The following is a 24,972-nucleotide window of genomic DNA, read 5'->3' as shown; positions in this document are numbered from 1 at the left end:
ACACTGGGAAAGAACGCAGGACATACACACTACAAGAAACACAGCTTAAAAGAATGTATTAAACTGTCTGGAAATTAAACTTACTCGAATGCACTTAAAGTTAAAATCTCAATTGTTTCCATTGAAAGTTACATTAAACCAATTTCCTGTGCAAAGAACTTACTTGTATTTTTTAAGGACAGCATGATCCTCTGTCAAGTTTCCTTTTTTGTGAAAACAAAACAAATGCATAAGGCAAAGATTCCATCAATCTTCAGAACTCTCCAGTTATAGCTGCTTTGAAACTTCCAAATGAATCAGGAGTTGGGGGAGGGAGGGTAAAAAATTAGGAGAATTTCCAGTTTGATTCCCAGACTTCTCCGTCACAGAAATGTCAATCCGTAGGAATCCCAACCGGAGATCTCAAGAGCACGAGGAAAAAAAGGCAGCGGCGGCGGCAGATGAATTACAATTTTCAGTCCCGTATTTGCAGAAGTCCTGTGATTTTCCCCCTCTCGGCAATTTACACACGCACACACACGCGCGGGCACAGACATGGATCTCTATCCGCGGGACCGCTTCACTCCTCCACGGGAGACAGACAGGGACCGGGGGCCGCCGGGCGAGCCGGGTACGGGGGCAGGAATCCTCTTCTGATTAAACTCCGAACGGCAAATGCATTTTCCGAAAAGCTGCTTGATAACGAAGGCAGGACGCGCCCGGCCCGCCGGTGCCGAGCGCGAGAAGCCCGCGCTGTGTGTGGTGCGGCGAGGGGTGGGGAGAAGGAGGTGGTGGGGGAGGGTTTTATTTTTTCCCTCTTTTCCTAAAAAGGATGACTGCTACGAAGTTCTCCCCCCTGGACCCCCTCTTCCGCTGCACCCCACCGGCGCACCCCGCCTCCGGGCTGCGCACCCTTTCTCCTCCTCCTGCTCCTGCGCGGCGGCGCTAGCGGCGGCCGCCCCCTCCGCGCTCCCGCCGCGCACCCGCTCCGGGCGATGACGGCCGCGCCGGCGGGGAGGGCCCGGCGCCCGGCACCTTCGCTGGCAGCGGCGGCGGCGGCGGCCCGGCGGGGAAACCGAGAGCGGCGGGAGGGAGCGCGGCGGGCGGGGGAGGGGGCGGGGAGGAAGGGGGCGGGCGCGGGGCGGGGGGGGGGTGGGGGCTGGCCTCTTACTTCATTCTCTCTAACCGACTGGTTTCCTGTACGTACGTCACACGGTTCATTCAAAAAAAGAAGAAAGAAAGAGCCCTCCTCGTGAGCCGCCCCGCCGCCCCTCCGCCCCGCTCCCCTTCTCGGGTTAAAGGAGCCGCGGCCGGGCTCGGAGCAGCGCGCCCCGCGGAGGACACATGGCGCGCAGGGCCCGCGGCCGGGGAGGGCGCGCCCGGGACGCCCCCGCCCGCCAGGCCAGCTCCGCTCCACCCGCCCGCCCGCCCGCTGGGCCCGGCCGGTGGGTGGCGCGGGCGGCGCAGGCCTCCCGCGCGGCCGCGACGCGGTGGGTGTGCGAGGGGCCTCCTCGGGCCTGCAGCGGGCCCGGCGCGCTCTCAGGGGCCCGCGAGGGGCCGGGGGCGCCCCGGGGACTGCACGCGGCCGGCAGGGCGGTTGCCGGGTGGGTGCGCCAAGGGCGCAACCGCCGGGAATCGCTTCTACCCTTGTAACCGAGTGTGTGTGTGTGTGTGTGCGCGCGCGCGCGCGCCGAGAATCGCTTCGACCCCTTTAACCGAGTGTGCACGCGTGTGTGCGCGCGCGCGCGTGTGTGTACGTGTACACACCGTGTTGCCGGCTCCTGGCAGCTGCCAGGGAGGAGACCAGGCCCACGCTGACCCCGAGCAGTGGGACCTCAGCGTGGCCCTCCCGCGGAGAGAGAGGCAAGGGAAGCCTTGAGCGTGGTATTTACTTTCAAGTTGCTTCCTAGGTGTGCAGGCGGAACACACCCTGGGGACACCATCCGTGACCAAGGCCAGACAGCCCTCAGCGGGCCAGTGAGGGGCGAGTCGACGACGTCAAGGGCTCTAAGATGGCTAAATAAACGTTTTGCCTCCGCCCCTGACAGGACTGGCACTAGGTTGGGGCTGGTCGCTGCGGGGGGGCTACCGGGTAACTCTCAGGCCCTGAAAAAGGTCCCACCACCGGGTGGGTGGGTTTCCCAAGGCCTGTGGGGTCCCGAGCAGCCAGTGCCAGATGGCCGCAGCTTCTCAAGTTATCTGAACGCGCGCGTGTACACACACAATCACACACATAAATATATTACACACGCAAGCACATAGTCTTTTCATTCATCAGCCTGCACAGCCCCTAGGAGAAAAGCACAAGAGGGCAAACAAGTTGTGCTTGTTTAACTTTTTTTTTTTTAATCATCTCAGAAAGTCTTTGGCAAATAAAGGGCCAAGAAAACAAATGTTTACTGAAAGCCCAGCAGCTTACCTGATAGGGCTCAAATACAGATAGATAGGGATGCTGGGCTAGAGCGCTCATAGAAACGTGACAAATGAGCGTGGCAACGTGCACAAACGTGTTCCAACACCATCTTTATTTTGTCTCGTTCCTAGTCTCAAATCAAAGCATGTGCTCTTGAGCAAAATAAGCATAAATTATTTCCATTCCATTTATCATAGGCAACCAAACAACATGCCAACCTCTTGCAAGTAGGGATGGGTGCCTCGTACAAACTTCTTATCCCAGCAAGAAGGAATGAAGGAAGATGCTCCTTTCTGCTTTTTCATGGGACATGGCACTGGGTGGTGGTGGGGCTGGGGTGGGCGGTGGTGACGCAGGGTCTGGCCTGGAGATGAACACTAGGTATATAGACTGACCTGGGGTGTATGTTCTCACAGAAAGAGTAGAAACCTATACTAATGCCTCAGCATGATAGTTTAAGGATCTTCTCAGAAGCTTGTCTTAGGCCTCCAAAATTACTTAAGAGGAATTGAAAACCTTTGTGCTTCTGCGACCTAGCATGCGAGTGAGGAAACGAGAGGACAGAGCTGGAAAATAGATTGTACTTCTGCAAAGGGGTCCCCAGAAGGAAACGGGATTCCCCATTCCCGGAGAAAGAAAAGCCTCCTTTTTTTTTTTTTTTTTTTTTTTTTCCCCTCTCCTTTGCTCCCAGAGAGCCTCACTTGACAGATTTTCTCAGACTTACCCCTTCGGGGGTGGGCATCTTGGCCATCCCCAGCCGTTCTCAGGACAGGGCTGCGTTGCAGTCCTGGACTAAGATTATATATTCCCCAGGAATGTTCTGAAATTCTCTTCATATCGAAAGCGTGAAACCATTCCTCCATTCAGATTGGGTTATTAGCTTACACCCTCAAGTGTGAGGGCAGGTATTGTAGGAAGTGTGTGTTGTAACTATCTCTGGGTATTGGGGAGGGAGTGGAGGGAGACCTGACCAGAGCCAGGAGTCCTGGATTTGAATCCCAGATCTGTGCCAAAGACCTTCCAACACCCTCCCACCTGGATGCACTATAGGCTTTTCACTTCGCAAGACGCCTTCCACCTTTCAGAGCCAATGGACTACCCCGCTGGCAGCTTTGCCCGGCTGGGTTCTAGGAGTAGGGTGGCACCAGGGAGAGAAAAGAACGAGATGCAAGGAAGGGAGATCGTATCAAGAGCCTGAAAGGCCCGTGTTTTCCTTTATTCTCCCGTCTGCCAAACAAAAAGCTTTTTATTGCCAATTTTCGCCACCTACTGGTTGATGTTTAACAGTATCATTCAGAAAGTTCTCTTCGTCCGTCATGAATAGAAACACTTCCAAGGGTTATGAAATTCAAAAAGGACATTATTCTAATTTGGGCATACATGTTTTATATATAGGCATGTAGTAAGTCTTACTATTAAACTTTTTATTTAAAATGGGGATACAAAAAGCCCATTCATTAACTGAGAGGGAACTGACAATTAATAGATAAGGTGAGTTAAAAATATAAAACACAACCCCAAGCCATTTAGACAAACTAAAGTGGAAATACATCCATAAAGGAAATGAACTGACCAGAGAGGGTAAGAACAAAGAGTTCACATAACTGCATAAAAAGGAACTGCTTAAAAAACATCTCCCAGACAAGCAATGCAAAACACTAATTTCCAGTTTCAAATGTCTTCTAAATTATCATTTCCAGCTTTATTGTGATATAATTGATACAGCTTAGATATTATGAACTCTTGACACTAAATAGTGTCATGTGCGTTCAGATGGGTTGCATCTGTTGTTAGTCATTATTATAGGATACTAGTATAATACTAATTCCCAATTAGCATTTGGTACTAACAGTAACACTGTTCTCAGTGCATTAATGCCCCAGTGCCTGTCTTCTGCTATAGGACTGATTGCAAACGATTTGTCCACTATGTGCTCTCAAACCATCCTTGTCATCACAAGGAAACACTTTCACCAAATCTAAACCAACAGGCCTTGGTTTAACTGACAAACCTACTTAACTCATGTATGGTGGGCCCTAAACCTCAAAAAATGTTTGAAATAATTAAGCAACAACCTTTGCAGCTAGGCAAAAACTGCAGGTGAATCATTCTTTTGTGTGAGTTTGAGAGCAGGCAAGTCCTGTTTCCTTCTGGTTCACAAAGGCAAGGCAGGAAATATACTCCTGGCAATTCTTTTCCCTTCAAATCCATGACTTGGCATTTAAAGTGAAATGAAATAAGCACAGGGAGTTACATTTTTCAAACGGCTACTGCCCTCATTGGATCAAAACTGCAGTCACAGACCCAAACAACGGGATAACACCATTGTATGAAGGGGAAAAAGGCAAGGAATTGACATTCTTCTGTGCAATGACTTCTATTTTCGTATGTGATTGGCACAAAGCAGTGTCTCCCGGTTATTACTTACTGATGAACATGTTTAGAGAAATCGAGGTGACTGTTTTTATCTCCTAGGGCTTCCATAACAAAGTACCACGAGCCAGGTGGCTTGAAACAAATTTATTTCCCCACAGTTCAGGAGGTGTGAAGTCTAAAATCAAGGTGTGAGCTGGGCCGGGCTCCCTCTGAAGGGGCTCTAGGGAGAGATCTTTCCTCACCCTTCCTAGCTTCTCGTGGTGTCTGGCAGTCCTTGGGGGGCCTGGGCATGTACCTGCCTGACTCTGATCTGCCTCTGTTGTCACTTGGCCTTCTCCGTGTCTCTCTGGGTTCTCTTCTTGTAAGGTTGCCAACCATATTGGATTAGGAACTGAATAAACTCATCTTAACTCAGTTATATTGGTAAAGACCCTATTTCCAAATAAGATCACATTTACGGGCACTGGGGGTTAAGACACTGATGACATCTTTTGAGGGTGCACAACTCAACCCATAATTATGTGTGTCTAATATGGGATCTTCCAAACTAACGACAATGGTTTTACTCAAGGCTCAGGGCTCAGCAACCCCTGAATTTCAAGGGGCACCATGATCTTTTTAAAACTCAAATCTGGCCATTTTATATTTCTGCCCAAAGTTCTTCGGAGGCTAACATTGCAACTCCTCTACATGGCTTGATCTGGTGCAAATCTACCCCCCGGGGGCCCCGCCTTTCCTTATGCCTTCCCTTCCTGCAGCCATATTAACTCTGCGCTTTCTGGAATACACCAAGATCTCTCGTGCCTTTTGCCTTTGCACATCTGCTCTTCTACCTGAAACACACCCAACCTTCTCAGAGCGAATTCACCCTCATTCCTCAAGTTTCATCTTCAGACCCTCCCGCCCCCACTCATGAGACCATGCCTGACTTCCCTGCGCAGTCCTCAGAGCCCCCTTGTGCCACTGGAAGAGGGTTAGGACAGGGTATAGGCAGAAAACTGAATATAGGCTCCACAGCTTAGTAGTTGCTACCGTGGACTAGTTACTTAACCTCTCTGTGCCTGTGCCTCTGGTAAGGCGGATATGAAGAGTACCGCTTGAGGGGCAGCACATGATTGAGATGAATTCATTGTGATGCGCTCACGACAGTGACCGCCATGGGCTAGGTTTATTTGAGGACAGGGGCTGTATTTTTCCTTTGTGCTTTCCCAGCCTAGAATACTGTCCGACATTCAAACATTTGTGGCATAAAATTCAGAGGTTCCAAGCTGAAGAAAGGAAGTCCAGGAAGACTTATAAGGGCCTTCAGAGAGATGAAGGAGTGAGGAGGGAAGAAAGAAGAAATGTAGTCACCACCTGGGAGGGACAAACTGTTTGTGCAGAGTAGTATCCCCAGGGGCCTGGATGCCGAGCTCAGTAAATATATGTTGAATGAGGGGAAATCGAGGGCATAAAATCAGTAGTGGAACACTGTATTTTTTTCCTTTTTAAACATCCAAATACAAAAATTATAGAAGGGATATCATATGCTGCTTATGGTATATACAATGCTCAAATTTAGAGAAAGCTCAAGTTTGCAAACCAAGATGTCCAAGGAATCTCTCCATGATGGAAACCCATTTCCCATTTAAAGACAGGACTATTAAGGTGTGTTATTTTATATATCAGTCTTCTGTGTTCTTCAGAACCTAAGAAATATTGCATTGTTAGTATATGCAGGTTTAAAGTGTGGGAAATCTATTTGTTTTTATATGAAATGTATTACATCAAGAAATACTACTACCGCTTTTCTTTTCTACCACCTTTTACTCATGTTTCCCATATCTGAGTCACACAAACACAGAACATATTTGAAATAGGCGCTCTGAATGCCAAGTAACTTACTCTGAAAATATTAGTTCCTAAAAAATGATCAAAATCAAGCCCTGTCAATGTTTAGGAGGCAAGGTTAGGATAATATTGTGAAAGAGATTTGTGTTTTGCTTAAATGACTCTTAAACACAAATTTCTAAAAAAACAAAACAAAACAAAACATTTTCAAATCTGTAAAGCTTGTTCCCCATTTATTTTTTGTTGTGATTCAGAAATACAAGATATGAAAATTAGGTTACAATTTTGCCACAAAAGCATCTAAAGTAGCAAACACAAGTTCTAATATATATCAAAATAGCCAAGTGCATTCTTACAGTTTAAAAATGTCTTTAGAGTTGTCCCATCAAGCAAGTGTAAAATATAATAGCTATTATCTCCTCTTCAAAATATCAAATCTGCCGTCATTGCGCTGAACTAAACAAGATTTAGTCCAGAGTATGGAAGGTTATGGTTAGTGTACTTTTTAAAGCTGAGTTACTAAGAACTAAGGACATGAGAAAGATACAAGGCATCGTATTGTCAAAAACTATGAATATTTAAAAGTGTCCTCATGTGAGTGAGACATGTTTAAATTAGAACATGAGGTAATAAAATTAAATCTGTTGATGATAAAACTCAGTAAAAAAAAAAAATTATCATGGTATTGCCTTCTTCCAGAAAGACAAAGACATACAATTCTTCGAATTGAAGCTACTATTTCCAAAATGCTTTTATCATCTAAATATTAGAAATGCACTCCCAAAGTTCACTTCTAAGAATCAGTGATATATGGTTTAACCAGCAAATTTCTAACTGAACACATGTAAGTATTAATGCAAAGAGGCCATTATTGACAGTATTTTTCATTTTTTCTCTTTTCAGCTGTGAAAATTAAATTTTAAAAAATAACAGAAAAGAACAATTTCCTGGACTTTGTTTTTGTAAAAAGAAATGGGGGTTAGATCTTATATCTTTTTTAATTATAGAGGGTCCTTGAACATATTTTGGAATTTCTACGGATGAACGACATTCAACATTTTTTTTAAATAAATATACTCACAAATATACTATAATAAAACAGTAAAACCAAGCCCAGCAGAGGCAACCACTTCGGAACCAACACACACAGTAAACAGTAGCTGGTCACAAACAGAAAGCCAATACTTCAACAGCATTGGAATCAAACTCCTTCTGCCACAGGTAAGACACACCCACTTCTGGGTACAGTACAGTGTTGAATCAATGACCCCTTTAAAAAAAAGAAAAAGAAAAAGAAAAAAAAAATGGCAACAGTTTCCTGAACAATCTGATTCAGGGGGTTTTGTGTGTGTGTGCATTGTTGTTGGTGTTGTTTTTAATTCCCCTGAGCAGGCAAAAAAAAAAAAAAAAAAGACAAGTCAGTATAAAAAATGTACAAAAACTGAGCCAAAAAAGATAAAAAATAGAATTTGCCTTTGTAATATTTTCATGTTTTGGATGAAGTCAGATCTTTGTGTGACACTGCTAAATGTCCATAATCCTTTATCCAAACTGTTCGGGCCAGACTCATTTCAGAATTCTTAATTTTTTAGATTTGGAAAAAGGTGATGTGGGGCATATGCTGGATGTTACAAAATGTGTCTGTAGAATCTAGGGCAATACCTAGAATCAAACTCATTGTTGTTGCTTTGGGAAAAATTAATGAAGAGCCCATAAAATGGATAAATCAAAACTCTTAACACATCAGTTCAAGTCAGGTTTTGCTATCAAATGAATAATGGCATCAAATTTAGGAAAAGAAGGGGAAAAAAACCCCAACAACTTAGTTTTCAAAGCTTTTTGGATACAGAGCTTTGGCCCTTTAACTTGTCTGACAAAGAAGCCCATTCCTTGATGATATGATCTCCACAAAATCTGCTCTCATGCCCGAGCTACAACAGGCTTGAGGAAAGGATCTCCCACCACAGAATGGGGGCTCTTAAATTTGTTCAGGGAGCAGATTACCTGGAGGTGACAGTACAGGCTACGAGGAAACCTTGAAAACGCCTACGGAAGTAACTGTGGTCCAATAATCGTACTAAACGAGACACCATCTTGGGCTAGATTTTCATCTGGACCAGCAGTTGGAGGTGCCAACAAGGAACATTCACCAGAAAAAATAAAAGTGAGAAATAGCCAGACATTAATGTGTAACTGTTTTCTGTGAATTAGAGAAATAGAGCCATTATTCTATCTTAAGAGGCTGCGAGGTATGACCTAATGTAGTTTGCAAACGATGGCTACAGAAGACAGAGAGATTCATGAAACTGTTATGGCATCCACCCACCCCCACAAACTGCAATGAAGTCATTCCAAGCAACTTCTATATTAAATAATTTCTTTGATCTTTGTCAGTGTTAAAATATGCCATTCTCAGATCCTCATTAAAAGGATGCCAAGGATTAAAGCCATTAAATATCTCACTTTAAAAAAAATAAATCATCTTAAAGTCAAGAGGTTCAAAAATTCAAGAGCAAAAGAAGGTTTGCTGTAATTTTTAGGCCTTTAATCTTTTGTATACACAGTATATGCATACTGTGTGTGCAGGAAGGAGGAGGCGTAGCATTACGTAGCATTACGATGAAGGGGACTGTCCACTGTGTGTGGAGCACACACAGTGACAGGAAGAAGTAGGGAATGTTGGCCAAAACCCATGAGAGGCACTTATTGTGGAAATCCACAAACTGAGCAACAGAGCCTGTGATGTGAAAACAACATTCACGGGGCCGAGAGGATCCCAGGGCTTATGTTGCGGGAGTGACGATTGGGCTTCCTTAACGTGGTGTGCAGAGAAGGTTCTCTGATTAAATGGGAGTCACAGAAAGAATGGGTGATCATTTTCTTTCAAAAATGAGTATCTTCAAAATCGGCTTTGTCTTATCTTCTTTCTCTTAACGAGGAAAATGCAAATATACGATCATCAGCCTTTCGTAAAAGCTACATATATGCTACCAGAAGAATGTCACACTTTTTAATTTTTTTCACCTGTTTTAATTAATTCATGAGTTAATTTAAAAAGTCAAGTCAAAAAATTTTAACTAGTCTTTTTTTTATATATAAAAATATTATAGCAGTATCAGGGAAACAGGAGGGAGAGACGGGAAGAATGACAAGACACTCTAAAGGGATGGGTGAGCTCCGCGTCCTCATGGCTGTTGAAGAAATTGTAAACTTTTAAGCTTCTAAGATTTTATTTCTCTTCAGAAAACATTTTAGGAGGCTGCCTTTCCCCGTGAATGAAAAACAAAAAGTGCTCTACGCATTCGAGTCTAAAGAAGACAAGAAATCACTATTTTTCCTACTGGAAAACGCTCTCTCCTGCCCTTCCCCTGCATTGTTCTCTCTCATCCCCCTGTATTTTTATGGGATCAAAGAGAGAGAGAAGCCACGAGTGGCCACCAGAAGACAGTGAGTCAGGGACATCATCACACACTCAGACTTGCCCGCAATATGTAAAACTCCTCTTGAATAAAATACACCATGTTAAAAAGACCAAGGGGGGGGAAAAAAAGCCCCAGAAACCTATAAACTGCCTATTGTGGAAGGTTAAAAAAAAGTGCCCAAAGCTGCATCTTATATATCATAAGGTACATTTCTGGACTTAATCTCAATAGGGGGGGGGGAGAATAAATAGACACATGTAAATGATCATTCTGGAATCAAGGTCTTCACCCTGCTCACATGCTGTTCGTTCCCATAGGGTCATCACCTCCCCGCCCCGAGAACCACGGGTCTCCTGCTCCGTATTTGCATAGTGTTAATAACATCACCCGAGCCGCACGCCTCTCCCCTCGCCTGCAGCCAGGTTTCTGAAGAGCACTGGTCCGATCTCACATATTCAAAAGCGATACATACGTGCCAAAAACTGGGTCCCTTTTAGCAGCAAGCTGTTCGGTTATTTAGAAACAGTCTTTTCCCCAGGGGTACGGATTAGGCAGTTTTGTCTGCAATTTCCGATTTTGCTCTCTGCGTCATGCAGCGACGCACGATGCTGTCGAAGCTTCCGAGGTAAAACAGCGCGATGGTGCGGAAAAGGCCCATGGTGACCACCTGCGAGACACAGAGAGACCCCGAGCTCGTCCCACAGCACAGGGCCGCACCTCACCTCAGCGGGTTTCAAGGTCCTCTCCCATAAAGAGTTTCGAAGACATGTCTTCTAATCTGCTCCAAGGATGACGAAAACTCCCGAACTGGGGCGCCTGGGTGGCTCCGTGGGTTATATTTCTGCCTTTGGCTCAGGTCATATCTCAGGGTCCTGGGATCGAGTCCCATGTCCCCCGAGTCGGACTCCCTACTCAGCCGGGAATCTGCTTCTCCCTCTCCCACGTCCTCTCCTCCCTGCCCTCTCTCTTCTTTCTCTCTCAAATAAATAAAATCTTTAAAATAAAATAAAATAACTCTGTAAGCATCAGGAGAGCACAGAGGACAGAAGCTGTCCACTTGCACCCCTGGACGGCATGTGCCTGTCAAAGTTATAACAGCCGAATGTTTGCCCAATTCATAAATTCAAATTATACAAAAAGCAAATTAGGTATTCTTAGCAGTCCTTGGGTTCTAATAGCTAGAGAATATCCACTCTGGCATCCCCAATACCCAAACTGTCATCAAGGCTTTCTGGTTTAAGACTTATGTCCTGGGGGCACCTGGGTGGCTCAGTGGGTTAAAGCCTCTACCTTCGGCTCAGGTCATGATCCCAGGGTCCTGGGATCGAGCCCCGCATCGGGCTCCCTGCTCAGCAGGGAGCCTGCTTCCCCGCCCCGCTCTCTGCCTGCTTCTCTGTCTACTTGTGATCTCTGTCTGTCAAATAAATAAAATCTTTAAAAAAAAAAAGACTTATGTTCTGAACAGAAAAGTCAGACCCTATTCTAAGTGCTACCACCATAGTGAGAAAGACACAGGGCCTGCCTTCCACAAGCTTCTTTGATAATTAGAAAGACGACCAACTGGGGGAGGACAATTACTGCATTAGGCAGAAACAGGGGATGTCCATTAACCATCAGGATTCCTGTCCACACATTCTCACGGCAACACCTCAGACTGGAATTTTTTTCCAGATACAGAACTACAGGGCGCCTGGGTGGCTCAGTGGGTTAAAGCCTCTGCCTTCAGCTCAGGTCATGGTCCCAGGGTCCTGGGATTGAGGCCCGCATCGGGCTCTCTGCTCAGCGGGGAGCCTGCTCCCTCCTCTCTCTCTCTGACTGCCTCACTGCCTACTTGTGATCTCTCTCTCTGTCAAATAAATAAATAAAAATTTAAAAAAAAAAAAGATACAGAACTACAAAGAAAAGCATTTTCAAATACACTAGTTCTCAAATGTTGCCTCCCGTGGGCCCTTTTTCAGAAAAGCACTAGAAGACTAAAAAAGCCACATTGAGGGGTCAATGAAGAAAGGGAACGTCGTGTGACACAGGAGGCAGGGGACCCCCAAAGCAGATGACAGGCAGAACGGACCCCAGACATGGGACAGTGTGTCCTGACGGGTAGCTCAGAAGGCTCCAGGAAGGATTGCTTCCAGAAGGGAAAACTGATAGAATGTCTGATATTTCTGAGAGGAAATGAAGACTGTCATTATTAATACATAGAAAAAAGCCAATAACAGTTTCAGGGAAAACAAAAGGTTATACAAGAAAGGAAAATTAATTATGTATAATACGGAGTTCAGCTGTGAAGAGCATTGACATAGCTGTAACAACGATAATCTCAAATACAGATCTGACCAGAATCATAATATAAGTAAAAAGGGAGGATGGGAACGGAGGAGAGGCGGCTGTAAGCAGAAGGGAGAGGGCGTGAGGAAGAGCTAAATCCTCCTCTTTCTTGGTGGAAGCCCATGCCTGACCCCAAGCTGAGAAATCCGTGGAGGCGGCCACGTAAGTCTACACTCTGGGCGTACTCTAGATGGACACGTGGAGGCTCAGGCCACAGAACAGTGTGGCTATGTCTGAGAAGGCCAAAGGGGGGCCACTGTTGTTCCCACAGAGCCTTGAAAACACCGGTTCTCTGAAGGGTGTGTAAAGATAACTTTGAAAAATGAAAGAACCAAAGGGAAGCTGGAAAAAGGCAGAACGACAAGGACAGTGATGAGATCAGTGATTGCCAGGGGTTCAGGAGGAGGAGGGAAGGACGACCAGGAGGAGCACGGGTGAATGTGTGGGCTGGGGAATGACTCCATGTTATACATGTGGCACCAGACGTCCATGGCAGTGTACACTTGTCAAAACCCGTAAGAAGGTCATGTGATACCAAGAGTAAACCCTAATGTAAACCATGGACTTCCATTAATAATGACGTCTGCCTACTGGCTCATCACCTGTGCCGATGTGCCATGCTAATGCAAGATGCTAGCGACGGGGGAGTCTGTGGGCACAGGAAGAGGGGGTGTATGGGAACTCCATAATTTCAACTCAAACTTCCTATCAACATAAAACTGCCCTGAAAAATAAAGTCTATTATTTAAAAGAAAAAGAAAGAAAGGGAAAAAATCAAGAAAAAGCAATGAGAACACAGCACACCAAAATGCTGAAATAGCTAAGTCTAAGGAATTGAACAGTCTTGGAGTTTTCTGGAAAAAGCAACGCTTAACGTGAGACCTGAAGGAAGACCAGAAGTTGGTCAGACAGAGGAAGGCTGGGGATGGAGGCAGAGACACAAAGTCATGGGAAGAGGAGAAGGGGCAGGAAGGTGAGCAAGGTCGAAGGTCAGAGGGCTATGCCATGTGATGGAGTGGAAGCTTTACGTCAGTGGGCCTGGGGGGCTGCCAAGGGCTGCCCTGCAGGGTGGGTTATACAGTTTGGAAAAATGGGCATGGAACTGTGAGGGCTCTCGGATGCACCCAGGACTGGGGCAGGGTACCGTAAGGCCACTGGGAGGGGGGCCATGTCCCGTACAACAGGAGTGGCTGCCACCTGCCCCCGCAATTACTGCCAGGGGAGAATGCAGACCGTGTGCTGTTGGGCCTTCTGATTTTCCACAAAACATCTGAAATCTGGACTTTTCATGGACAATCTAATTTTAAAACCATTTTATGTCAACCTGCACACTTATATACCAGATGAACCACATGAAACATTTTATGAGCCCATACGCTCCCAGGTGACCCCTCTGACTCAGAGCATGAGACCCAGGCGGGGAGCTGACTGCAGTGTCCCGGGCCTGAACCAGGGGAGCAGCAGCGGGGCTGGGAAAGCAGGGGAGTCAGAGGAGAGACAGACCTGACCCCTCACATGAGGGGCAGGATGGGGTCCAGGATGACACCACTTCCTCGTCAAGCTCTTGAGTGAACATGAACATGGACCCCTATCACAAAGGCAGTACAGACTCGGTGATGGGGAGGTGGGGGCGGGATGCTGGGGAACACAGCTTCATTGCAGGCATGCGGAAGTGGGGATGGGAGGTCGCAGCCCAGGGAAAACACCTCAGAGAAATTTATACAGAACTGCAGCGGACGAAACAGCTATGGGCTGAAGTTTTCTGTCGGGCGTCACGCATGTGGAAGTAGGACAGGGGACAAGATGGCCACACAGAACGTGCTGACCTGAGGTTCCCACTATGTGCCAGGCACGGGCTGTAAGGGGCTGCCCTCGGAGAGCTTACACGGAACACAGCGTCTACCTCTAAGAGAGAGTCGACAAAGTCATGGAAGAGAAGAGCGGAGAAAGCCCACACCCAAGTCCTTCGGGTTTTTAGTCTGGACACGGCCTACCACACAAAGCTCAGTACTTGGTCATAAACTACCCAACAGTGCGGGCAGCCCCCTTCCAGGCAGCCTCCCAGCCCTCCGCCCAAGCTCCGCCATCCCTCATCGGGGCCGTGCAGAGCCAGCCCTTTGGGACAGCTCTTGTCCTGTCACACTGCATTCGTATCACCTCGGCCCGTCACTCCCACTAGACCGTGAGCCCGGAGGCTGCAGAGGCTGCGCTCCTGCGTCTGCAGCAGCGGACACGGCACCGGGCGCACCAACGAGCGGCTCACTTCTCTGTGGCTGGATGAGCCAGAGCGTGGGTGAGAGGACGGTCTGCGGTGAATCCTTGACTTGTACCTCCCTGCGCACGGTTGCCTGTGACCTGACTCCCCTGGAAGGGGGGTTCTGGTCTGATGCCCGGTACCCTACATCACTCTACCGCAAACACCTGCAGTTCTCACAAGAGAACCCGAGTGAACGTCCTGAGAGCAGAGACGGCATACCCCTCTACATCCACGGGGCCAGAGCACAGAACACTTCTCCCCTCTCTGAACCCCTCAGCTGCTGTCCTTCACCATGTCCTACTTTCTCATCACTGCCACAGCAAGGGAATCAACTTCACACCCACAGATAAAGTTGCAAGTCTTCCGTTAGCCTTTTCTCACTGGGTTTTAACGAGAGGCACTGTGTGTCTGTCTGTCCGTCTGCCTGGTTACAAGCACAGCTCACCTGCTGGAGCCCTTCAGTGATAGAAGTTACCGGAGCCATTCCACAGGTCAGGGACGACAGCATGTACCCGTCGGAGCCAATGGAACTGTTAAAATTCCCTTGCTGAAAGAGAAGGAGGAGAAAAGAGGCAACAGTAATAACCAGGAAAGGAATCAGCACCTCAGAGACCACGAAGTGTGTGGGACGCCTGAGTGGCTCAGGCAGTCGGATGTCCAACTTCCTATCTGAGCTCAGGTCAGGATCTCAGGGTCGTGAGCCTGAGCCCCGCGTGGGGCGACACGCTGGGAGAGGAACCCGCTTAAGGTTCTCTCTCTCCCTCTCCCTCTGCCTCGCCCCTGCTTGCTCGCATCAGAGCACACCTGCACACACTCTCTCTCTCTCAAAAAAAAATTAAATTAAATTAAATTAAAAAAGCAAAAACAATGAAGTGCGTCCACTTTAGGTGGCATGAGAGGGTAACAGAGCTATGTCAAAGCTCATAAACGAATGTGGCCTCAGCCGATGGGCCAGGATGGCTACGCAGGGCATTCTCAAAATGTGGGTCCAAGAACGGCTGGGGGTCCTGAGACCCTTTCAGGGGACCCAGGAGGACAAAATGACTGTCGTAATAATACTAAGACCTTAACTGCCTTTTCACTGGCGTTTGCACTGATGGGCAAAACTGCTGGTTCATTAGCACCCACCACAGTAGCGGCGTCCCTCCACGGCCACACACACACAGCGATAAGTAAAGGGAAATTTTTAAAAATCTTTCAAAGATTTTAAAAGGTCAGTTTTGCTTTAAAATGTTCTTGATAGAGCAATAAAATCAATCATTTTATTAAATCTCCACTCTAATGGGCAAGTCTTCTTAATACTCTGGGTGACAAAAAGAGAATACACACCCAGTGCCTTGTACTGGGTTCTGTCCCCAAGGCGGACAGCTGCCCTGCAGAAAGGCCCTCCTCCCACTGTTTAAGTCATGAAACTTAACCCACGGTTATTCAGACTTGGGTATTTGGAAGACATTTTGTGGAAAATGAATCAAATGAGCCTGTCACTTCAAGGAGAACTGGCAGCTTTTATAGTCAGTGTTAAAAATCTGAGCTTTCAAGGAAAAAATTAAGATTTGTGAAAACCTATCTGCCACTGTGAGATTGTCAGCTTTGTAATATGTAGACTTTCATGATCAGACCAGCAGTAATATGAATGGATACAATTTTTCTGATAACTCAGTGAACCCATATTTTCCAAATGACTAATGCCTAATGTTACAAAATCATGAATGGGTACAAAACATGCAGAGTGCAAAGACCAATGGAATTTAATGTAACAAAGAACAAAACACTTCATTAATGTAGTTTCCAATTCCACACGGTAATTAACCTTTAAGAAACTATTATTCACCCGGTTTGGGTTTAATATCAAAGAAGAATGTCCACAGTTATCTGAAAAGTCCATTAAATATCCCTCCCTTTCCTAACTACATATCTGTCTAAGGGCAGATTTTCTTTATATCCTTCACTCCAAAAAACAGATTACAGCCGACTGAATGTGGAAGCAGCAATGAGAATCCAGCTGTCTTCGATTAACACAAACATTAAAGAGACTGGTGAAATGTAATACAAAGGCACTCTTCTCACTGAAGTTTTGTCTTGGAAAATTACTATTGTAGAAAGATTCCATTAAAGTGTAATAGGTTTACTGTGCCTATTTTAAATGGATTAATAAATAAATATTTTTTTAGATTATGCAGTTTTGGGGCACCAACATGGCTCAGTTGGTTGAGCATCTGCCTTTGGCTCAGGTCATGATCCCAGGGTCCTGGGATCAAGTCCCGCATCAGGGTCCCTGCTCACTGGGGAGCCGCTTCTCCCTCTGCCTCTGCCAGGTGCTTCCAGCGAGTGCGTGTATCTCCCCAGAGCCGGCGTCTCCTGTATCCCACTCAGTCCCCGCCCGGGCTAAGCAGCACGTGCGGGCCTCACGGCAGCTGCATGGCTCACTGACACCTCATTCCGAGGGTCCTCAAACTTCCCACCTGCAGTGTAGACCTAATGCTCACCGACACCCCTCATTAGTGCATGTTGTGCTGGGGGCAGGTTCACAGGATGTCATCAGAAGGCTGTGGGGCACGTTTGTGGGTTCCACAAAATGGCAGGCACGTGGTTTCCACAGATACCACTTTTGACTCCAGATAAACTCATAGCCTGGATGCTCATAAGTGGGGGACAGGATGGTGCCCCAGTGGGTCTGGGCGCACAGCCTTGTCAGTGAACATTTGCAAAAATGATCCTGGGAAGCAGGAAGGTCAAAGAAAAAAAATCCTTAATCAAAAATCCTCAATCAAAAAATCCTTAATCAAAAAAATCCAGCATTTAATAAAGTGCCTAAAACCAATCTCTAACGTCAAGTGCTGTGGGAAAGCTGCAAGAAGGCAGCGGGCCCCCGACAGGATCTAGGACACACCATTTACACACACAGGGAAGTCTTGTGTTCTTCTGAGAGAAGAGTAGTTCCCCGGCATCCTTAGTCATCAATCTGTTCCTAAGGTTAAATGTATAATTAGTTTCTAGGAGCCTCCAAATCAACATGGAATCAATAAAGTATCTCAGGGAAGAAGACCAGAGTCCAACATTACATCTGAAGCGGACCAGAAAGACACAGTAATTTATGTTGTGAAATAAGCCCTGGGACAAACACAGTATTTCTTTTCAGAAATCTAGTGCTACAACCATTAAGAAAGAAAACAAGAATTGTGCTTACTATGGCGTCTTTAACAATTTGTTTGGCCACTTGCTCTGGTTTGCAAACAGATACGGTCTCTGAAATCAGGCGAGTCTCCAAAGGCTAAATGGGGGAAAAAAGAACAGGCTTATCAATCCCGTTATCACCCATTAAATTCAAGAACAAATAATTCTTACAACCATCTCTCCCCTACTTCATAAAGAATTCCAGCTTTCTACCTTTGAGCAGATTCCTACTCAGATCAGGAATCAGGTAAGTCTGGATTCTACATCAGTTTCTACCTGGTCACTGCATAAAATTCACCCCGGTGGCTGGAGTGAAACAAGGAGGCCCTTGCCACTCTCCATGGGACAATGTGTGGTCTCAGCTCCAGCGATGACCAGCAAAGCTGGCATGAGACCGCGTCACTGGTGCAAGGCTGGGGGCATCCTCAACTCCCAGGCAGATACCTGCGCGCCACTGTTTACACAGAGCCTGGACCACACGCCCTCAGCAAGTCTGCCTTATGACCAGCATCACCACTGCCACCATATTCCGGGCCAGCAAAGGACTGACATGTGGACGGAGCTGAGGCCCTGGGCAGAGCGAGGCCCAGCCCAGCCCCTATTCAACAACACAGCTGTGTCTTAAAAGACCTGCAGAGGAGGTAACAAGGAGATGGGACAGAAAACATCAACGGCCCTCGGGCATGGCTGGGGGTTCATTTATCAGACGGCTGTATCAGAACCCCAAATCCGAGGTGGTGAAAGGCAGCCACCTAGTTCAAAAGCCTTTCCTGAATTCTTACCTGAATTCTTTGTCCTCTCATCTCTGCATATTTCTGCCTTAATAGATATTACAGCTACAAGTGTATTTGCACTTTACCTCCTAAGTTCCTTGTGGACAAGGTCTTTCTTTTCTTTTTTTTTTTTTCTTTGTAAAATCTTCTTTACAGTGACATGAACATGTGCTCAGAAATTCTTTAAAAGGGAGTTTCAATTAGACGTTTGAAAACTAAAGCCTTAAATGGCAGGAAACTGTAACTTTTATTTACCATGTAGGCTTGAGAATATTAAAATAAAAGCACAGGATGTATTTTATTAAGTTAGAAAAGCACAGCACTTCATAAAAGTCAAATATTTTTGATGAACCTGAATTCAAAGAAGGGCTCTTCTGAAAGGGCCTGTCCCTTCTTCCAGACCAGTCTGGCACAACGCGGCCACACACGCATTATATTTAAAAGCACTATGGTGCCCCCTAAAGGGCTTACACACCAACACACGGTTTGATTTATCCGGAGAAGTCTGCTCAACACTACAGCTAGAGGGAAAAAACCCAACTTAACATCAAAATCCAGTCTTCACAGGGAAATCACCACTCCTTGTCAGCTTTGGCTTCCAACGAAAAAGACTGTTACCAAATGTTGCAAATCTGCTTAGCAGACCCCTGCTTATACTAACACAGGGCACTTGGCTTAAATTTACTTCTTTGAAATAGTTGTAATCTTAAGAGGCAGAGCCAAAGAGAAATGAAAAGGGAAAAAAACTTCTAAATCGTAGACATTTCTTTGCAAATAGTCTATGGCGCATAAGTGCCAATTTTTATGCCGCAGAGCCTCACACTTACTAAGCATTGGTATAAAGGAGAAGAAAACCAATCCACGCCCATTCAAGGCAGTAAGTTCTGATCCATTCCCTTCTTCTCCACTCGCTTCCTCTGCTCGCAGGGTGTTTACAGCACATCAAGGCTAAAGAAGAGGCTCCTTTGAACAAAGTGCGAAGTTTGCATTCAGCTCAGCAGGACTGTCGTTGCATATAACGTAAATGTCCAGTGGCAATAAGCATTATAAAGAAAAATAAAGCCAGAGGAAAGGACGGTGAATATTCCAAGGGAGTGACCTTTGAGATACAGAGGGTCAGGGAAGGCCTCTCAGGGTGAAGTCTGTACAGAGGCAGAAAGAAGCAAGGGGGGGACGCCCTGGTGGCTCAGTTGTTAAGCATCCACTTCGGCTCAGATTATGATCCTGGGGTCCTGGGATCGAGTCCCACATCAGGCTCCCTGCTCAGCAGGAAGCCTGAAGCCTGCTTCTCCCTCTCCCACTTCCCCTGCTCTGTTCCCTTTCTCACTGTGTCTCTGTCAAAAAAATAAATAAAGGGGCGCCTGGGTGGCTCAGTGGGTTAAGCCTCTGCCTTCGGCTCAGGTCATGATCTCAGGGTCCTGGGATCGAGCCCCGCATCGGGCTCTCTGCTCAGCGGGGCGCCTGCTTCCTCCTCTCTCTCTCTGCCTGTCTCTCTGCCTACTTGTGATCTCTGTCAAATAAATAAATAAAATCTTAAAAAATAAATAAATAAAAAATAAAACCTTTAAAAAAAATTCAGTTTTATGATGGGGAGTCCCACTAGCCACATTTCAAGTGTTTAAGAGCCACAATGTGACTACCATATTGGAGTGTGCAGACCAAGAACATTTCCGTTCTAGAGAATTCTATTAGACTGTGCTGCACAAGAAGGGTCTTTTTGTTTTCGTTTTGCACAAGAGGGGTTTGAACGAGGGAGTGACAAGACCTGACTTACTCTTTAAAAGGATTACTGGCCCCCATGTAAGAACAGATGGGGATGGGAGGGAGGGGAGCAGAAGAGGCTAGTCCTGATAATCGCAGTTTTGTTTTGTTTTGTTTTGCTTTTAAAAAAGGTCCAATTCAGGATAAGTTCTAAGAGGAGAGCCAAGAGGATGTGTGGTCAAGCGGGTGAGTGGTGTGGGAGAAGAACCAAGGCTGGCTTCTCAGTTACTGGCCTGAGCACTGGGCGGACGCTGGGCGCCAGGCAAGGAGCTGAGAAGTTAATGAGGGAAAATGAGGGAATCCTAAGATCCGTTTCTGAAATGCTAAGTCAGGATCGGCAACCAGGTGTTAAGTTCAGAGGAGAGAATATTATTGTTAAAGAATATCATCTCGTTAGTTAAAAATACAGGCCATACTCAACCTCACAAAGAAAATACCTTATTAATTAAGTAAGCCCTTGAAGATTATTAGCAAAAGTCATGGCCTTGGGAAATACAGGCTGTGTTCTCTAAGACCCTACATGGAAGGTCCAGAAAGTCCAGACACGTCTACCTAGCACATTAGTTGAAAAGAACTCAATTTTTTTTTAAAGATTTTATTTATTTATTTGACAGACAGAGATCACAAGTAGGTGGAGAGGCAGGCAGAGAGAGAGGGGGAAGCAGGCTCGCCGCTGAGCAAAGAGCCAGATGCGGGGCTCGATCCCAGGACCCTGGGATCATGACCTGAGCCGAAGGCAGAGGCTTTAACCCACTGAGCCACCCAGGTGCCCCAAGAACTCAATTTTCTGACTGATGAAAATTACTCCAGGCTGATGCGTGGAAAGTCAGAAAATTGGGAAAGGGGTTTACAACATCAAAACAGACACCAGCAAACACTTACCTTGGTTTTGTTTTCTTCTGCAAACCCAGGGGTGTCTGTGTCTGGCGGGTAGGCAACTGTGACATAGACGTTGTATGGCTTCACCTGCATTTCAGAAACAAAACGTGCCCCTTCAGTAAACAAAGTACGATCCCGCCTCTTCCCTTATTTTCCTGCACTGACTGCCAGGGGCACACACGACAGATGCTGCCCCGATTCTCTCAGAAGCTGGCAAGACCAGCAGGGTGATTCTGCAGGTGGAGAACCAGCCCTCACAGGGTCCGAAAACTCCGCTCCACGAAGATCATTTAGGAAGAAAGGCAAAAAGCCCACCCCAACAACTTCTACTTCAGAAGGCGGCTGGCCCCGAGGTACAGAGATTCACCTTCTAAGTTTTGCCCACCCCGCTGGCCAGGTGAGGCCCTGGGTGCGGTCCGGGAGGAAGGCCAGCAGCTGAAAGGCAGTCTATCCGTGCCCCCTCCCCGACCCCGACAGCACTCAGGCCTTGCATGCCAGCCAGTGGGACGAGTCTGCTCCTCCGCCATCGGACTGCAAATCTGGCTTCCTCCACAGCTACAAAATACATGACGATCATTCAAAACCCTCTCCCTAGGCCCTTCTCGCGCCACCCAGACTCCAGCTGAGAAGTAGATGGATCCCGGAGACACTGGCCTGATCAAGAACCCCCCAGGCAACCAGCCTCCGCCCACGAGGGCATCAGAAGTTAATCTGCCCCCCCCACCCCACAGAACCGGCCAACAGGATTCTCCCCGCTGGTGAGTCCTGGGCCAGACGGGCCAAGCACCTCTCCGAAGGCCACCTCATCCTTACTTAGATGCAGAAACTCCTTCCCCAGCTTAACGCGGGCTCTTAGGCTTGTTTACCTCACCACCAGGCCTCCACTGAAATTCTCTACTCATCAACACACCCCGAACAAGAAGACTCCAGAAGATTCTCCCACTAGTCAGCCAGGACACACCCTCCCAAAGATCCTGCCCGTCAGCGGCCCTGCTCCACGCTCTCATCTGGCCCCGATTCTTAATGGCTCGAAGGGCGACAGCTCATACCATCAAAACTGCTACCCCTCGACGCACTGTCGGCTCGCTGCTCGGCCCCAGGACGACACGAGGGGAGCTGAGAGCGGACAGGCAGCTGGTGGTGGGGAGGCCCCCACGTACCTCAAGGGGGCTGAGGAGTGACAAGACCGCTTCCTCACACAACAGCCTCTCAGAGCATCCCGGGGCCCCATCTTTTCACACGGGCCTTTTTCTCCTGGGCTCCCTCCGTGAGGCGGCGTTCTAAGCCTGAGGGAGGAGCTGGAAGGGTCGGGAGAAGCATGGAGGCAGCAGATCCTGGCCGGCCACCCCGACGAGCACGCCAGCCGAGGGTGATGTCTCTGCTGGCCGAGCTCCAGCGCACCGCGGCCGTGAGAGAGCTCGTTCGCTCGGCTTCAAGGCCCAGCTACGCTCATAAATAGCTCTGGATCCAGGCCAGGCAGTGAGGTTGATGAGCAAGCGATTTCCCTTCCACTTGTTTTTGAGATAGTGACTTTAAAATCTGTCTCCCACGGCCTTGCCCTCTGTGGTGCACAGACCAGACAAAAATACCCCCCAAAAAGCCGAGAGAGGGTAACCGGTCCCTAGGAAGCCTGAGGCCGACTCTGCTGGGACAGGGTCGTTTCTCCGCTGCTTCTGTGCCCCTTCCTCCTGCGACACATAAGGACTGTGGCCTAAGCTAATAGGAGACAGTTCATCAAAACCGTGTTTCTCAAATCCAAGGTTACGGCTGAGCTGCCGAAGGGCTTAAACGACCCTCCAGAACAGCTTCATCCCGGGGTGGGCACAGATTGTCAGGGCTGGGAGAAACCAGTCCCACCCCTTTCCGGGAGTTGCTGTCATCCCTACCATCATGAAGCACAATGACTCTCTCCACCCACGGCTGAATACATCCAGTGGCTAATCACCTAATCATTTTATTTCTCCATCCAACACACTTGTATTGAGCGCCTACTGTGTGCCAGTATTGACCTATGAGTGAGGATACGATGTCAGCAACTCAGACAGAGTCTCCGCCCTTGTGGAGCTTACGGTCTCCCAAAACTCTGGGTCAAATAATTGGTAAAAATGAAAATACACCAAACTATATCATCACTTTCCTTTAATCAACTAACCCCATAACCCCAGCAGAAAAGGAAAGGCGACTAATTTGGCTTCACGTGTTCTTGCTAAGACAATGCTGACTCCCAGAGATCACCACTTTCTCTAAAAATTAATAGGCCGGGACCTCACTGGCTGATTCCCCTGCTTACCTTACCACTGTGCGTTTGCCCTCATTCCCACTGACTGACCATTCTCTGTCCTCCCACTCTGCCCCTACCCTCCCTTTATCGGTATCTTCCTCCTCCCTGGTCTCCATTTCAACGAGAAGGCCAACCCTCTGCTCGAGAACCAATTTATCATCAAAATAATCCCACCTAAAATGTGTAGTTCCTAATTCCAGCGAAATGAAGGGGGGCGGGGCTGGAGAGAGGAGCAGAGCTGTGGAGGGAAAGTTCCAGAAGGTCAGCTTCAGCTTCCTTTTCACACTGTGGGGAAAGATGTCCTTGGAGGGAAGCTTTTACCTGGTCTCTGCTACTACATCTTTGGCTCTGACCAATGTCAGGGGCGCCTGGGTGGCTCAGTTGGCTAAGCATCTGCCTTCAGCTCAGGTCATGATTTCAGGGTCCTGGGATCAAGTCCCACATCGGGCTCCCTGCTCAGTGGGGAGCCTGCCTTTCCCTCTACCTCTGTGCTTTCTCTCTCTAATAAATAAAATCTTTAAAAAAAAAAAATCTGCTTTCCAAAAAAATCTTTAAATCCTATATTTATACCTGAAAGACTGAGTTAAAAAAAAAAAAAAAAACCAAAAAAATGCAACAAAGCATTCTTTCAAACTTATTCATTGTACACAAAACATTTCTAGGGTCCTACTTTAGTTTGTGGGCAAAGGGTGGGGTGGACAGGAAGGCTTAAGAGTTAATTAAACCAGAAAGGATTATCAAAAAGTACCTAGAGCCTGAGAAATTCTATATAAGGTCTGTTTCATGCACAGAAAACACAACCACCCTGGCAAAGTCAATGGAATTAGCCAGGTTTCCAAAACCAGCACCGTACGTTTGTAGGGAAACAATGGTTTTGATGCAAGTCTGCTATGAATAAAACTGGATTTTGATTATTGAATTTATTTCCCTCATGGTACATGTTAATTTTATTCTGTGTTTACACGGGGACATTTTTCATGGAGTCTAAATATGGACCAAAGTCAAGCAGCCTTCAAGTTCAAACCAGTTACGAGCAGCATGTGAATCACACTTGTCCCAAAGAGGCTCTGGGGACTCTACTAGCAACTCACTTCCTTTCCCTCTTCTTTAGGAACATCCCATTCTACCCGAAGAGAAACCAGGCCACCCAGATTACACACTTTGCCCTCAATGAGCAAATCCTGGAGAAGCTCTGCAAGACAAGACTTAGGAACAAAAAGCCTTAATAAGCAGATTTTTCATTTCTAAAATAGCCGTTTCCTTAGCAGGTGTCTGAGACCAAAATGAACGGCTGAGACAACTAGCCAGACGAATCTGGCAACTTCTGACCAGAAGTGCAGACATATCAGCTGCCGTGGCAGACGGGCAGAGGACTTCAGTGAGGCAAGGACTTTGTTACTATTTTTATTGCAAAATAACGATGCCACTTTGAGCAATGCCATGAACTACTGAAAATTCCGCGTTCTTGTATCTCTAAGGTGGCGTAACCACATCTGCCCACA

General features: G+C 47.1%; 2 protein-coding genes across 8 annotated transcripts in view; both read right to left on the bottom strand.

The window, feature by feature from the left end:
* The window catches only part of BCL2 (BCL2 apoptosis regulator), a 166,896-nt gene extending 165,564 nt beyond the window's left edge, over positions 1-1,332 (bottom strand). For 2 of the 7 annotated variants that reach the window (XM_047696357.1, XM_047696355.1), the window contains exon 1: positions 164-1,332. The gene's annotated coding sequence lies outside the window, so the exon portion shown is untranslated. The remainder of the gene's footprint in view (positions 1-163) is intronic. The other 5 variants (XM_047696359.1, XM_047696360.1, XM_047696361.1 and 2 more) reach the window with 3 other exon arrangements.
* Positions 1,333-6,814: 5,482 nt separating this feature from the next.
* KDSR (3-ketodihydrosphingosine reductase) overlaps positions 6,815-24,972 on the bottom strand; it is a 38,989-nt gene continuing 20,831 nt past the window's right edge. The window contains exons 7-10 of the mRNA XM_047696334.1: positions 21,193-21,276; positions 17,790-17,873; positions 15,048-15,149; positions 6,815-10,687 (exon numbers count right to left, since the gene is read on the bottom strand). Of these exons, the coding sequence (XP_047552290.1) occupies positions 10,568-10,687; positions 15,048-15,149; positions 17,790-17,873; positions 21,193-21,276 (390 nt within the window). The 3' untranslated portion in view covers positions 6,815-10,567. The remainder of the gene's footprint in view (positions 10,688-15,047; positions 15,150-17,789; positions 17,874-21,192; positions 21,277-24,972) is intronic.

Source organism: Lutra lutra, chromosome 12, assembly GCF_902655055.1.
Source record: "Lutra lutra chromosome 12, mLutLut1.2, whole genome shotgun sequence".
In the NCBI taxonomy this organism is placed as follows: Eukaryota; Metazoa; Chordata; class Mammalia; order Carnivora; family Mustelidae; genus Lutra; species Lutra lutra.
Note: the sequence above shows the minus strand (reverse complement) of the source record. Positions and strands in the feature narration are given on the sequence as shown.